The sequence below is a fragment of the Penaeus japonicus genome, unplaced genomic scaffold, assembly GCF_977035675.1.
Source record: "Penaeus japonicus unplaced genomic scaffold, GWHDUDI00000001_assembly GWHDUDI00000013, whole genome shotgun sequence".
In the NCBI taxonomy this organism is placed as follows: Eukaryota; Metazoa; Arthropoda; class Malacostraca; order Decapoda; family Penaeidae; genus Penaeus; species Penaeus japonicus.
This window is the reverse complement of record NW_028234415.1, coordinates 36,703,606-36,719,936: the sequence shown is the minus strand read 5'-3', so window position 1 is coordinate 36,719,936 and position 16,331 is coordinate 36,703,606. Positions and strand designations below refer to the sequence as shown.

At 35.8% G+C, this 16,331-nt stretch overlaps 1 protein-coding gene across 2 annotated transcripts; it reads left to right on the top strand.

The window, feature by feature from the left end:
• Positions 1-322: 322 nt before the first annotated feature.
• Positions 323-15,963, top strand: LOC122247068 (eukaryotic translation initiation factor 4E). 2 transcript variants are annotated; one of them, XM_043006054.2, is made up of 5 exons: positions 323-794; positions 5,936-6,123; positions 6,371-6,548; positions 6,638-6,777; positions 12,796-15,963. In XM_043006054.2, the coding sequence occupies exons 1-5, from the start codon at positions 765-767 to the stop codon at positions 12,908-12,910; spliced, it is 651 nt and encodes a 216-aa protein (XP_042861988.1). In that variant the 5' UTR covers positions 323-764; the 3' UTR covers positions 12,911-15,963. The 2 variants fall into 2 exon arrangements, with proteins under 2 accessions (XP_042861988.1, XP_042861989.1); XM_043006055.2 differs by lacking the exon at positions 12,796-15,963 and adding an exon at positions 10,362-11,171.
• Positions 15,964-16,331: the final 368 nt, after the last annotated feature.

Sequence of the window (16,331 nt, the reverse complement as noted above, 5' to 3'; positions counted from 1 at the left end):
CGCAGTCACAGGGGACGACACTGTTGTTGTTGTAAAGAGACCAAACTAAATATCATTTCATTTCTTTTAAAAGGATTTCTTTGCTATCATTTGTAGTATAAATATATTCAGAACTACACGCTTTATTTCCGCCTATTGTTTATTCTTGTTACATGTGTATATTCAGAATTAAACGCAATATTTCCGTTCCGTACAAACTCTAACACTATCGTAACCTTTTCCCATTCATGTGGCAGTCCCGAGTGTAATTTTAGGGAAAATAGTATTACTTATTTGGTGAATGTCAAATTCCATTAAAACATTTCCTGTTTCGTGTCAATTTGTAGACCGCCATCATTCAAGTACAGCACGGCACACGATGGCTTCATTTCACATTGCGTGCTGTTGCACTTAAAGTGCTGCTCATTCATTACATACACTCATTAGTAGGTTGAATGAATTCTTAATTTCCACAACCGTTTGGTCTACGTAGTTTAACTGAAGCGGGGTTGATGAACTACATATTTTGGAATTCTGTCATTGTTATGACGATTTCGAATGCAAGGCTTTCACGAAAGGGAACACAATTTCAATTATGCAGCCAGAAATACGTCCAGTAACACAGTGCAATGACCAATAAATAATTTATGGAGAAGAAAGCCCACGAAAGGAGTCGTGCGAGTCCCAGCCGAGTAGTTCCGTAGTGCGCAAGGCGAGGCTCACTTGCGTTATTTCCCGGCCTGGCTCTTGGCTCTTGGCTCTTTGGCTCCACGGCCAGATCCAACATGGCTGCTGACGGGCTGGACGTTATGGAGGTGAGTGTGCAGATGTTCGTCCCGTGAGTCCTCTTCGGGAAGGCTTTTGTGTAATCGAGGGATGGCTGGCAGTCGCCGTGCAGCGTCCGAGCACTTTTTCATTCATGTAAAGGAAGGAGACTTACGAGAGGGAGAATAACGTAGGTGTGACAGTCGTCCCGTGTGACCGGGCCGCTCTCCAGGAGGAAAAGCTGACCTTGTTTCCGTGTATAATAGACAGCCACGAGACCAGACCTGGTTGCAGATGGACGGCGGATCATGACGTTGATTTTGGTGAATGTTCGTAAAAGGAATTATTATCGCGTTTTGTTGCCAAACGTTGGGCCGTAGAGGCAGGCAGGGGAAAACAGGTCGTGATTTCTCTTTTTAGTTCTTCTTTCTGAAGGCCTGTAATTTATCAAATGAGAAGCTTTAGACCATTTTAGAAATGCTGAAAACCACAGGTTCATTGTAGGAAGGATTGTGTCCAAGTCCATACGTGCACTCAAACTTGTATGAGGAAGATTTGGTTCTCCATACCTTGCTTGCTAAAGTAAGGGTAATAGTTTAGAGTTGCTCTTCATGAAACTGCCTCATGGCCTCCACGTCTCATGCTCTGGCTAAGATAACAAACTTGGCCCAAGTATGGGCAACAAGAGGGAGCTCTGAATGGATCCTTAATTGATGATAAACTTTGTGTGAGGTCAACAGGATGTCATGTCAGAATATGCATGGTAGAAGTTTGTTTACCTTTGCCAGAGCATAGTGGCACAAACATCAGCTGCATTTATGTCTTGCTAAATCCTAAGGTAGGCTTGGCTCTGGCGTGACTTTCCTGTTTTTGTTTTGTCAGATCTTGAGCACATTCTCGATGATGTCATAAGTGCTCTTGATTTTAATGAAGCTCCTATCGACCATGCCTTGAGATGTAGTCATGCTCAAGCGTGATATCATATGTAAACAGATACAATGGTTTCCCTGATTTATCACTGTCCTCCAAAGTTATTTCAAATAGATTTGGAAAACAAAATAAAGAGATGGGTTATCAATAGAATTCATATTGCATATATAGCACAATTTATATTTGGACTAGAAATCAAGTAAGATAGCACATCACTAATATTACAGTGGATGTATTTGGTGTGGCACATGTGTGAAATACTTATTGGTGCATATTTTTCAGTATAAGGCTTTTAAAAGTTTAGAAGTGTGTAAGAGTATTATGGATAAATTAAACTCGTCGTACGTACTAAAATTGAAAGTGTTGGAAAATCAGCCAGGCTGAAGTTTAACTGCCTCAAATGTGGCTTGATCAATTTCATGACAAAAGTTTGGCCTTCCTTTCACACACACACAATCATTCATCCATTCCTTCTACTTTATGCAATTATTTCTTATGCTTAATAATGTCTTGTGTGTTTATGGTCGACACCTGAATTTTCTTTATGTAGTGTTTTATTCTGAATAATTACCAAGACAGGAAAGAAACAAAACTAATTGCAAATGTGTAAAAACATACACAGGGACTTTCTCATTGTCAAATGATGTTGAGCATATGTATGCTTATCATCAATCAATTTTGTTTTTTTGCCCTTTCAATGTTGGTTTCATGCACAGTTGTGCAATGTATTCTTGTCACTGTATCACTGGTCAACATACCTTGCACCCAGCTCAGGGCACAAGAAAATTTGAGAGATCATTAACCAGATGCTAAGCTTCATTTTGTTGTGAAATTAATCAAGCCGTGCTTGAGATAATAAACTGTTGGTTGGCTGTGTTTTCAAAAACCATCTTGGGCCCGATAGTGGGGTAGTAAATGAATTAGATCAGGAAAATTAAGGGTTGTTTGTGAATAGTATATGCATAAATGTATCTTTGTTCCACTGTACTTCTATCTACTTTATAACAGAATGTAAAGATGTGGCTTATATGATCTACTTGCCCATAAGGTTTACTGTGTCCATACTAATTGCAGTTGCCTCTGCGCCCAGGGCGCTACACCTTGAAAGTCAGCATGCATCTCCACATACATTCAGGAAAGATAGAGCTTGGACTGGTTCCTTATTTGGTATTAAACCTTTTGAGCACATTGTCAATTCACGAAGAACAAGGAACATGAAACTGTTATGGTTGGTGTGTTAATCAAAGGATGGCACTCTTTGGCTGTCTATGCAGAAACTGAACATCTTGAAATCTTTTTTTCTGATAGATGGGCTATGTATCAAGACTAAGTATCCCTACAATGCTTGCAATTGCCCCTTTTCTGTCACTCATTGATGACCATTAAGTCAATGATACTGAGTATGTTTCTGCAGTTGGTGTTCCACTGGCCAGAGATTTTAGAGAGATCATTTGTCAGATCTTTTTTTTTTTTTTTTTTTTTTTTTTTTTTTTTTTTTTTTTTTTTTTTTTTTTTTTTTTTTTTTTTTTTTTTTTTTTTTTTTTTTCCCTGAGTTCGGCTGCATGTGGCACCTTGCCAGCAATATCATCGCTCTAAACCTTATGTTTGGAATACTGTTCTGAATGTGTAATACATGATTTGAGGGTTTACTCAAATTTGAGGTGTATAATTTCCCATTTTGTCAGCTTTGGTAAGATTGTAATGCTGGTATTTTAGTATTTACTGTATATTTTTATATTTTTGTTACTCTATTTTAAAGAAGTATTGTAGGTTTATTGGAGGACTAAAACATATATTTTATTTATTTTTATTTTTTTCTTATAAATTAAAAGATAGAGTAAAATCAGCAGGAGCAAAGTTATCTTTATGGCCATGCTTCCCTAATAACATTAGTATTATGCTAAGAACAGGAAGCAAACCAGTTGGCAAGCATAAACAAGCTGACCTACAATTGTCGATAGTATCTTAACCCTTTCCCGACGGGGCACGCGATACGCGAAAACCCCTACGCCGGGCTATTGCAATATTGCATTGGAAACATCACACTGGCATGACGCCCCGGCATCGGGAATTTTGCTGGTTCACACGAGTGTGACGCACCGACGTCATAGGATTAAGATGATGATTATGAGTGATAATGATTATGATCAAGATTGCAATGATATGTTTAGCAAGTAACAGTATAACTGAAGACAAGCAGAGTATTGACATTGAATCTCATGGCATGTATACATTCCATTGAGAATTTAGGGTTAGTATTTTATGGCATGGACAATACATGATAAGATTGTCCAAACTCTTTGCTTGCCAGAATTAAGATGTTTGTTGGCAGGAAGACAGGTTTTGTAAATAGTTTTGGACTTAGTTGTCTGGTGGTTTGGTCCATATGTTATGGCAAATATAGTAATTATAATTGCAATTGGCAGTATCAGTCAATAAATAGTAATTACTCATAGTATCATAGAGAAACACAGCAATCCACTCTCCCATAATGTCAAATATGCCACAATGACTATCAACATATTATTAATGCAACCCAGGCCAAAAACTGGTGCGTCATGCCACTTATTTATAATGTGTTTTATTAAAGAATGCATCATTCATTGTGTGTGCCTGTAAGATAAGAGAATGAAATAGAAAAAATGAAAAAGAGAGAATTAATGAATACCCACAATTTGATATCACATGGTATCACGTGGGTGGCTATTATATATCTAATATATTAGAATTAACCCATGGCAGACAGCAACAGATATAATAATAGAGCCATTTTTTGTGTTTTTATATTGAGACATATGTGCTATATGAGTCTTTATCAATGTTGCAGTAGTCTAAAATTGTATTATAGTCCATATCAGCTCATGTTCTTTATACTTAGTGTGATATAAGTATTGCAGTTGTATGGACAAAGAACAATTTTTTGTTTTGTGTACTTTCATAAATACAAATGAAATAACCATCCACAGCCAAGATTACATGAAGAGATGGGGAAGAGGAAGTAAACTTATGTTTAGGACTGAGTACCACAGCAAAGGCAGTCAGACTGGCACAGGGACACATTTTGACACTATACTTGGTCTGGGTCATCTTCCTCTTCACACTCTGCATTGCCGGTAATTTAGAGCAGGATGTTGGCATCTTGCTGTGTCTCATCTCTCTCTGAAGTTACTGCTTGCTAGAGACCGTGAATGGATGCCATTCGTTCCTGCTGGTGCTAAGACCGAGTGGTGCCATCTATGTTTGGAATTCTAGACTAAACCTATTTTGCTGAATATTATGACAATTATAGTAATTGTAATTATAATAGCCATCATCAGTCACCAAATAGTTAATACTTATAGCACATCTTCAAAAATGCTGTGACGACTATCCTCATGTATGTCATGATACCCGCTGTCAGGCCAAAACTCGCTTGTCATGTATGTCGCAACACTTTTCCACAATGGGTTAAAGGGGGGGAAAAGGTAAACAAGTGCAAAACTAATAACCTAAGAGTGTTTCATAAATATTTACTCTTGTTCTCCCAGGAAAGAAATAGTACTTTTTTTGTCCTTCTCCTGTCTTACTACTCCTCCTTCTCTTTCTTCTCCTCCTTTTCCTTCTCCACCTCCTCCTCCTAAATTTTGTTTTAATTAAAATTCTCTCCTCTCTGCTCCTCTCCTCTCCTATCTCCTTTGTATCTGTTCATCAATATTGTTACTTCTAGAAGAAGCCATATAGTCCCAAGTAGCAATGCTTCTGTGTGACTGAGGAAGTGGAGCATTACTTCCTCATATCTTTTGAAGGATGTATTTTTTTAGTTTAACTCCCACAACATCAGCTGAGATATTTGTTACATATGGAAAATGTTGAGTGTTAAGGGAATTGTCCATTTTTGTTTTTGTATGATTGTTATATAAATACATTTGTTATACTTTGCATTGAAAATTGTGGTAAATGGCAAATATGTGGATATGTGTAACGGGTCTAACAAGTTTCCTCCAGCCACACATACCATACTATCCACTCCAGTCCTTCCTATTCTTCCTATTCAATGATAGTGATAGTTCCCCTCTTTCATTGAAAATGGAATGTACCAAGTATGATATGGTAATACTGGTACTGTAGCATATTTTAGCCAGCCACCCCTTCCATTCCCTTATGAATTTGATATTATGTACCTTACAGTTGCTATCTTAACCCTTCTGCTAGGGCATTTTTAGCAGGGTGCAATCCCTTTCACATATTTTTTTGAAATGTCCTAATATTTTTTCTATTGCAGAATGATAAACAGCAACAGAAAAAGGGTGAAGAGGAGGGCGGGCAGAAGACAGTTGCCCCAGACATGCTTATAAAACACCCCCTACAGAACACTTGGACCCTCTGGTTCTTCAAAATTGAAAGCAATCGCAGCTGGGAAGATTGTCAAGTTGAGATTGCTAGCTTCAACACAGTCGAGGATTTCTGGGCGTAAGTTTCCTTTCATATTTGGCTTATTTTTTATAAAAGACTTAGATTGTTTATGATATAAACCTTAAAGGAATTATACACACTTTGTGATTCAAAACAGAAAATAGATAAGCATGGAAAAAAATTGCTCTTTATATGTAAGAACTTGTTTTCCAATTGTAAGAACTGGATGACATCTCCAGCTATAATAGAATATTTATATGTGCTGTAACTAGTGTTTGACTCATTTAAGCATAATGCTCAACAGGTTGTACAACCACATTGAACCAGCTTCCCGTTTGAAAGTGGGTTGTGATTACTCAATGTTTAAGCAAGGGATTAAACCCATGTGGGAAGATGAACACAACTGCCGAGGTGGCCGATGGCTAATTAATCTCAACAAGCAACAGAGATCCACTGAACTTGACAACTTTTGGATGGAGGTGGTAAGTAGCTATTTTTCCCTTGTGATATGATGGTAATTATGACTTTAAAAGATACTTTGCTAAAAATAGAACTCTTATCTATCTTGCAGCTGCTGCTAATGATCGGAGAGTCTTTTGAAGAGCATAGTGATGAAGTGTGTGGAGCTGTTGTTAATGTGAGAGGCAAAGGTGACAAGATTGGTGTGTGGACAGCTGATGCAAAAAAGAATGATAGCATCCTGAAAATTGGGTGAGTGCAAATTGATTCTGACAGTTGAAACTATTTGGCTCAAATTTCAGTAAGTTAAGAGAGTATAATTTATTAGTTCATAAGACCATACCTCCATATAATCTGTTTAACAAAATATATTTGTGTAAATACTTCAAATATATTGCATCTGATTGTGTCCTGCACTATACAGTCAAGTACTATTACTAACCAATAAATTCTTTAGTCTGTATTATGTTGGGAGTTGATAGTCTAATAAGGTTATTATTTAAGGAAAGGTTTGTGATTTGTCAAGTATTATGTTAAAACTGCACTAGCACAAATAACCACCACTAGTAACTATCTTCATATGTGAGCAAAAGTAACACAAACAGCCAATCATGAGTAACTTCTGCATACTGCTGGTAGTGTAGTTGCTTTATTGCTAAAACTTCATTATAATTGGTGATTTTTTTATCAACAATAAAATTCAAATAGTCATGGTTGGTTCACTGTAGATATTGAACTTTATAGTATTTCTATGCTTATTTCAGCCTGAAAGTGGTTGATTAATTAACTAAGTTTGATATACATAATTGCTGATATTTAAGGTAAGTAATGCTGATGTTTACATCAAAGTTATTTGAAAGTGTGCCATCACCAGACATTACCGGGTGAGTTTTGAAGGATTTTCATGCTGGAGGGGAGGGGAAATTTTTTGGCACTCTACTCTGAAGTTGCACTCCAAAGCTACCATCTTTTGAAAACCCAGAATGAAAAATGACTTTTGTATACAGTTTTTTTTTGTAGGGATTTGGGGCAGGGAGATTTGATAACATTCAAAGGAAAAACTGGCAAGTTAACCTGAAGTATTTTCACCTTCAGATTAGATAAAACTGCAGAACTATTACTCCAAAAAATAATGCATTGATGTAGGTATGCCCATACTAGGCGAAGACTAAAATCCAGTTCGCAACCTTATACAGTGAATTGAAGAGTGAAGTTTTAAAGACAATCCTCATGGGCACTCGTCAGGAGTGAATTAATAATTCAAGTCACAAATCAGGTTACCAAGGTTGTTTGTGTGTGAAAATTATTGTGATTGTCTTTACTGTAAAACCTTGCTATCACTACTCTAGTCAAGATTATATAGATTAACTTCCTTGGAGCCAGTATGGTTGGACAATTCTTTTAGTGTGTCGTTGTGGTGTAATGGTTAGCAGCTGGGATTCTTACTCTGAGGTCCCGAGTTTGATTCATGGTCAGGGAGGTATATTTGTATTACTACATTAAAATGTGTACTACGTTCTTCCATCTTTCACAAACTTGGTTTGTGGATCAGGATTTTGGGGCATATGATTTAGATCTGGTTTATCAATTTTTTATAGATAAAAAAATTATTATTATTATTATTATTATTATTATTATTATTATTATTATTATTCCCCTCCGAACCTATGATCAGGATTGTTTTTCATAATATAATTGTCTATATTTTTGAGTAAGCGAAATATGAAAATTGTATATGTAAACAGAACTCATGTTTTTTCACTCAATATTTCCTGTTACTGTTGCTGCTTAAGTCAAGGCAGACATGCCTACTATTTTGCCCAAGCAGTCATATTGTAAATTCTATCAAGAATGAAATATACCAGGCATTAGATAGGTAAAAGAAAGAATGTAGAAACAAAAAACTACAATTCCCATATAGCTACACATGGCACAGAGATTTGATTATCTAACATTTAAACTAGTTCCTGTAGGAATTTCATGCTAGTGCATGCACCTGAACACGCCAAATGTTTGATTAGAAATACCAGTGAACTGTGACCTACAGCTCTGGCTGTGCTAATGTAGGCTGATACATTACTACCTTCTTTTTTTTTTTTTTTTTTTTTAATAAGATGATTAAATATATTTAAAGTGATATAAAAACTTTGTGTATTTTTAATGTGTCATATTAAATGGTAGAAAATACAGTTGTTAAATCAAATTTTAAGAGGTAGGACTAATAAGCGATGATTAAGTAATAAACGTTTGTTAGAAAGGTGAAGCAACATTTTCAAGATTAATTGGATTTAGAAAATGTCATCCTTCAGTTGTAATCAACTTTGTGCTACATAAATGTATTATTTTATTATCTTGAAATAAAATCACTGGAGCTACTTTGCTGAACAAAGTTCTAAATCAGTTAGTGTAGTGCAAGAATTGTAATAAATTTGATTTAGTTTCAAAAGAATAGTGCTTTAATTAGATTAACCTTGTCTTTGTATTTTATTGCATGACATTTTAAAATGATCTTTGAAATATAGTCACACTCTAGCACTAATCTGTCTTGTCATTTTGTCAGTGCATTTGTGTGTGTGTGTGTGTGTGTGTGTGTGTGTGTGTGTGTGTGTGTGTGTGTGTGTGTGTGTTTGGGTGGGTGGTTAAATGTGTGTGTGTGTGTTTGGGTGGGTGGTTAAATGTGTGTGTGTGTTTGGGTGGGTGGTTAATTGTGTGTGTGTGTGTTTGGATGGGTGGTTAAATGTGTGTGTGTGTGGGTGGGTGGTTGTGTGTGTGTGTGGGTGGATGAGTGGTTATGTGTGTGGGTGGGTGGTTGTGTGTGTGTGTGGGTGGGTGGGTGGTTATGTGTGTGTGGGTGGGTGGGTGGTTGTGTGTGTGTGTGGGTGGGTGGTTATGTGTGTGTGTGTGTGTGGGTGGGTGGTTATGTGTGTGTGTGTGTGTGTGGGTGGGTGGTTATGTGTGTGTGTGTGTGTGGGTGGGTGGTTGTGTGTGTGTGTGTGGGTGGGTGGGTGGTTGTGTGTGTGGGTGGGTGGGTGGTTGTGTGTGTGTTTGGGTGGATGGTTGTGTGTGTGTTTGGGTGGGTGGTTATGTGGCTGTTCGTGTGCACATGTGTGTGTGTGTGTTTGGTAGTCTTTTTGTGTGTGTGTGGGTCATTAGGTGGGCGCACATGTGTGTATACGTGCATGCCTATGGTAGTTTTGTGTGTCCATGCACTGTGCCATAGGTAGATTTTTATTTAGATAAAACCATATGAAATACACAATAGACACTATACATGTAGTGATATTTACAAATATTTATATAGTTTGATTTAGTATATAATATGATAACCCAGAGTAACTTCTTAATTCAAAAATGCACAATTATGCACAGATTCTCAATAGTAACAGCCCTTTCAATAAGTTTCCAAGTAATGAAAAAATCCACAATTATGGACATTTATCAAGAGAATAGCCATCACAACAAGTTTCATAGATGATGACATCTTTGCTTCATGTGCTTAATGACAGGGCTTATAGGAAACTTTGTTGTATATTTTTATTTGATAGACATTCATTGTAGACTAATTTACCTTAATTAGGTTACACGTTTTACTAATGTGCAAAATACTTGATTAGAAAAGTAATTCTTTCTTAGCTAGATGTGTCTTGTATGCAAGCAGATATTGCTCTGAAAATTAGCCTTTTTTTCTTTTTGAAGTTCAATATGTTTGATACAAGTAAAGAAGGCTATCTGGAAAAAAGAAAAAAAAAATCTGTAAATAAGATTACATAACAATTTACATACATTTACCAAAGATTTCTTTAGTTCTACAATAGGTTGCTGGTTTCCCATTTCAGCGAGAAATGTAAATTCCAGTTGAAGGCCTACAGTCATGTAGCTCTTCACTACCAAGCCCATTCAGCCGCCCAGCAGAAAACGGGCTCAGCAATAAGATGTCTCTTCACAATTTAAGATTTTGTTAGGGCTCTTATGTGACCAAAGCACTTCACCCTCTTGGAATATGTTTTTTCCTTTTTTCTGGTATGATGGAAGCTAACGAGGAAATTTAAGTATTGATTTACGTAACTGATCAAATATATTTGTCTTTGCAACAGGTTCTGAATCTTGAGAAATTATTTTGAATGTGGAATTACTTTTGGCATTTTAGTAAATAGACAGTATTTTAAATTACTTTCTTAAACTGCTTATCCTTTGAATAGTGGCAGATTGTTTTAGTTTTAAATAGAACTTTGTATTATTTGTGTTTGAGGTCAGTTTTTGTCCACATACAAATTGTTTACAAAAGATGTTGCACCATTACAGATCAGGTGAAAGGTATTTCCAATTAATGCAGCCCATTATTTTGGTGTATATTTAGTCAGACTTTATTCTTTTTTGTTTCCCTTTTCCTCCTCCAACATTTATGAATGTTTGCAAATTTAGAAATAATTTCATTTTATTCAAGTCTTTTGAAATGAAAATTAATGAAGTTTTATTTATTTATCTATATCTTTTATCTTTTATTTAGTTGCCATGTTGAGTTTATCTCAAATTATTTTTACATTGATGATGAAATTATTTTATACATTCTTATCTGTATGTGAACTCGCATTTTGGAAATATACAAGACGTTCAGTAATTAATAAATTGATTTTTGTACTTTTCAATTTAGTAGTTTGGAAAACTACTTTGAATTTCTTATCCTTTGGAGTAATTTGCTATATTTATACATGTGACCAGTTTTCTTGATAGGTGTGTGTGTGTGTGTGATGTATATTGTAGTGCCCCAAAATTAAATATATTGACTTTTGCATCAGATATGTGGTTATAAAAATTGCCAGCTTCTTTAACATTAGTTCTATCTACAAAAAGAAGTGAAATATTTATATAGACATGAATAGGGAGTACATGGTATTGTTTAAAAAGAAAGATATTTGTGGATTTAGGGTGGTAAGTGCCAACATGCAGCATAGGCAAGGGAGTATGAACTGTGATTCATATTAATTCTAGGAGGAACGCATGTTCATTTAAGGATTCTTGAAGGTAAGATATCTATAAGTTCCTGTTTACATCATGATTAACCTATGTGAAGGTATGGCCTCGTACAATATTTTATATACATCTCGAGTACAGAACATGCACAAGTCCACCTTTTCTTTGCGTCTGATGATCACATAGCAAGAGAACAATCAGCATTAGTGTGCAAACGATCAATTTATGTAATACTGTTTTTGCAATATTTTGTAAACAAAACCACAGATCAAAATAATATATAACCTACTTCATCACATTTATTACTGGGACATGTACCATCCACTGTATAATCACCAAGGATTCAATTAGTGGGTTTACCTGACCTCATGAGTTTACCCCGTTCCTTGAATTTTCAGGAAAGAAAAGATTTTATTTGTATTACTTAGTGTTAGTAATGTAGATGATTATCATTATTATTATTATTACTACTATTACTATTACTATTATGTATTATTTTTATTACGATATGATAAATTAACTTGAATAGCAAAAGGTGAGATCAGGTAGACATACTAAGTGATTCCTTGGTTACAAAGTGCCTATGGAACTATCCGTGTGTAAAAAAAAAGTATTAAAACAAAACCATGATATTACACTTATAATTCATATTTTATTTTAACCCAATGGAAATATATTAAACAAGCCATGCAAGGGGGTAGATAAGCACACAAGCAGAAACTTGTCAGGTCAGATGTGAATTGTAATGAAAGTACAAAATAACATAATTGTTACTAAGTTTTATACAATTAAAAACATGTGCATTTTATTTGATCTTTTCGGTCAAATCAAAGATTGTATATTGCAAGTATTGTCTTCCATACACTGATTATGTACCAAATACTTATCTAAGCTCTGTTCAGATGTGTGGACTTTACTTTACATCATGGTTAGCTGGATGTGATGTCAGAAATAAGAAAAACTGACTGCTTTGTACACTGTTCCTCCTTTTCTGATGTCACATCGAATAAAGCTCTGCCAGTTGGACATGGCTTAAGTAGGCATGCATTATCAATGACTTGTTGGCAATAAGGTGCTCGTGCGACAATGGCTTATGTTAATATTTCTCTCTCCTCTAATTGCTGATCTACCTTTACTATTGATACATACCATACCTTCACATAGTATTCAGTAGAAACTGAACACTGCTTGTAGAAGTAGATCACTATATGAATAGAACTTATAGCATTTTTTAAAAAATTCTATAATATATAGAAAGTCTGAAATGGCTAATTTTTTTTTCTTTTTTACATTTTGCAGTCAAGTCTTGAAGGTTCGTCTAAACATCCCCCGGCAGGTGAGCATTGGATTTCAAGCTCACACAGACACCATGCTAAAGTCTGGATCCACCGCCAAGAACAGGTTTACTGTCTGACACTCGCAACAGTACATAGTAACAAGTCTGTTATTACATTTTGGAGATGTAGTAACCAGCGATTTCTGTGTCAGATGTGTTTTCACCAGACTTTATGTTGGAGAGAGGAGACTATGTTTTTTTTTTAAGCAGTGTTACACTGAAACTGGAATTTCCAAACACTATCTGTGTCTTGCATTCCCAAACTGTAAGGAAGGCTACATGTTTAATAGCAAGCCAGAGTTAGTGTGTAAGGAAGAGTTTAAGAAAGAATTGTATGTAATAGTTTGGATCACAAACATTTATGTATGTTTGTACAAAGTAATTTTTGTTTTAATGGCTAAGATGCTTGATTGTTGCTTAGTTTAATTGAAAGTTAAACCAATCCACACAGTTTCACTTTTTCAGAATGGGCATGCATATTTAGCAATTAACCATGATTTCAATAGTCATTCATTATAGTAACTTGTAGATTCATGGATTAAGTTAAAATTTATAAAATCCACATTGGATATCTGGGTAATTGAATTATTCTTGAAATCGTGGTTCATTTTCACTTGCAGTTTTTCATTAACCACACACCTAATGGTTCCAGTGTTTCTCTCTCTCTCTCTCTCTCTCTCTCTCTCTCTCTCTCTCTCTCTCTCTCTCTCTCTCTCTCTCTCTCTCTCTCTCTCTCTCTCTCTCTCTCTCTCTCTCTCTCTCTCTCTCTCTCTCTCTCTCTCTCTCTCTCTCTCTCTAACTCCCCCCTCCCCCTTCTCTCCTTCCCCCCTCCTTCTCCCTCAATCTTGTTTCTCACTTCTCTCCCCTTTCTCTCCTCTTGCCTTATCTTCTCTTGCCTCTGCACTTGTCTATTCTCTCTTCTCTCCTCCTCTCTCGTCCTCTCAAGTAGTGTTTGGAAAACAAGTAACTTTATTCTGCAAGGTAATCAAGAAAGACAGGTGGAAATAGGTCATAATGTTATGTTTGCTTTTCTATTGAGTAAATTATTGATTACATTTTGGCTTGAGGGTTAGGGAAAGGGAAAAAAGTGTGACCTTTACATAAACATTAGATATATCATTGTTTAAATAAACTGAAATATATTTTTACTTGCAGCATGTATTTCTCTGAGCAGCATGCTTATATGTGACCATGCCAGCCATTGCAGTGAACATAAACAGAAGTGTATAGATTTATAAATGTGAAAATAACTGATGTTAAAGGGGTGGCTTTGAATGTGGTAGTTTAATAAAGTATGCAAGCTTGAGAGACCTGCAAAAAAAATAAGACTGTAGTGCTGTGTAGAACCTGCTGCTCCTTTGAACAATTGAAATAATTGTAAATCATGAGAGATGAAACGGTCATTTATGGACACCTACGGGAAATAGGTGAAAATTTTGAAGTTATATGATCCTCACTCTTTTATTGTTTCTCTAGATATCTATGGTTGAAAGTAGTGTTCATCTTTTGCGATTTACATTTTATGTGATTCTTGCTCCTTGGTTGGCTTCTGTGGAGATAAAACTATCCTAATGCTTGTTATACAATAGAGGAAAGTTTAATATCCTTCATATGGGCCTCAGGCAAGTTTTCAAACAGAGCTTGTGATATTTAGAATGGCTGAATGATCACTTCAAAAAGGGTAACCAAAGAGTGAAAATGCAAACATAAGGGCCAACATTATCACCTGAATGTTTATCTTGCAATGTCTTCTGAAACTGGATTGAGAATTTAGTATGCAGGTAACAACCATTCTCACAAGTCCTATAATTGTCTTGGACAGAAATGGAGCCAAACTTGGGGTAAATCACTGTGAATGATACAGTCTGAAAGTTGCATCATGGTATTAAAAGGAAGGCCTTTCTGTATGTCCTTTGGGAACTGATTTTCTTGAAAAGAAGTCCTAAATGATAGTTAGTAGGGAGTATTCCTTTCTACTGTAGATGTATAAATATATCAACTGTTAAATTCTGTGATAGACCCTAATTTTATGACTTGTATATATGAAAGGTGTTAAAGGTACTCTTTGGAGTTACTTGTGAGGCAGAATGTTGAAGTGTCCTTTATTTATTTTGGTTAACAGTAAATTATTTTAGAGGAGCAGGGAAATGTAATAATTGAATTAAAGGGAGTTATTGGGTTTAATTTTAAAATGTACTTGTAAATTGAATTGTCAAACCTTTTTGAGTGTCTGCTTTTGAGTACAGGGAATGTTGATAAACAGGTACTGGGCTTTACTTCTCCTGCATGTGACTATTTTAGTTCACAGTTTATTCAAATTCATACCCCACAAATTTTTGTGTTAAGACCTGGTGATACAGTATATAGTGGGTTTCTAGTGAGCATTCTGTTGTGCAACTCATTGTTGCATAGTATTATACCCATAATCATTCAACTTGATAGGTTAGCACTCATATAGAAAAGAGGCATAAATTGAAGTAAATTTTCATGTGGAACAATCCATGGACCTGCAGATGAGATACATGGTTAAAGATGGGAAACTGATTAGTAATGAAGTGAGGGACATGGCAGATGAGAACTTGGAAGTGAGATTCCCAGGGCCAAGCCTAATTATCATTCACTGTTCATAATATTTTGTTGAAGTTTTACAAAAAAAAAAAGAAAAAAAAAATCTTCCTGCTTTGTTGCTAATCTTCCAGATATGGAAGTGGATACTGACTTGTTCTGTTGGTGAAGAATTACCAAGTAATGGGCCCCAATTCCTAAGCTTTATTTTATGTTAAGCACACAGACTGTACAAGAACCTCACTTTGTTAGAGTGGACAATGTGTGTGTGGTCTGAACCATATTTGAATGCCTTCCTTTCCGTGGGAACTTTTGATTCTACAGAGAGCATGATGGGCTGTTGGACACCATCATATATAGTTAACAGTTCTTTTGGAGCCCATCACTAGAGCTGTAATCTTTCCCAAGCCTTATAACCAGTGACTTGGAAAGAGTATTTGATGTCACTTGTCAGTTTATTATAAATTTCTGAAGGTTCTGCTATTTCGTATAAAACACTAAAATGTGAAAAATATACCAGTGTAGTTCTAGATATCCTTTTATAATAAATTAGGTGTTATGAGCCACCAGATGTTTTCATATCCTATAATACAGCCAAAGAGACCTTAATGATTGGATAATAGAATGAAGATAGCACAAAAATAACAGCTGTTTTTGTCATCTAATCTCACTAGTTGAGGCTTATACCATATTTATTACAAACATTAACTGAAACCATGATACAAAACTAGGCAAGGAAGCAAAATCTACTTGCAATGTGTATTTAACCCATTAACGACGGGGCTAATTTGGCTCTAAATGGTCGGAACACCGGGATATTTCACATGCCTAAAGCCTCGGGATTCTCACCCATGCTGGATGCGACCAAGACTATTCACAAACAAATATCTTGTCCCCGTCAACTGACCCTGCCGCCACTTGACACGATATCTTG

Excerpts from the sequence above, each read along its gene's own strand:
- LOC122247068 (XM_043006054.2), top strand. The coding sequence starts at position 765 with ATGGCTGCTGACGGGCTGGACGTTATGGAG. Across the intron at positions 795-5,935 it reads ACGGGCTGGACGTTATGGAG|AATGATAAACAGCAACAGAA; the intron begins GTGAGTGTGCAG and ends TTTCTATTGCAG. Across the intron at positions 6,124-6,370 it reads ACAGTCGAGGATTTCTGGGC|GTTGTACAACCACATTGAAC; the intron begins GTAAGTTTCCTT and ends AATGCTCAACAG.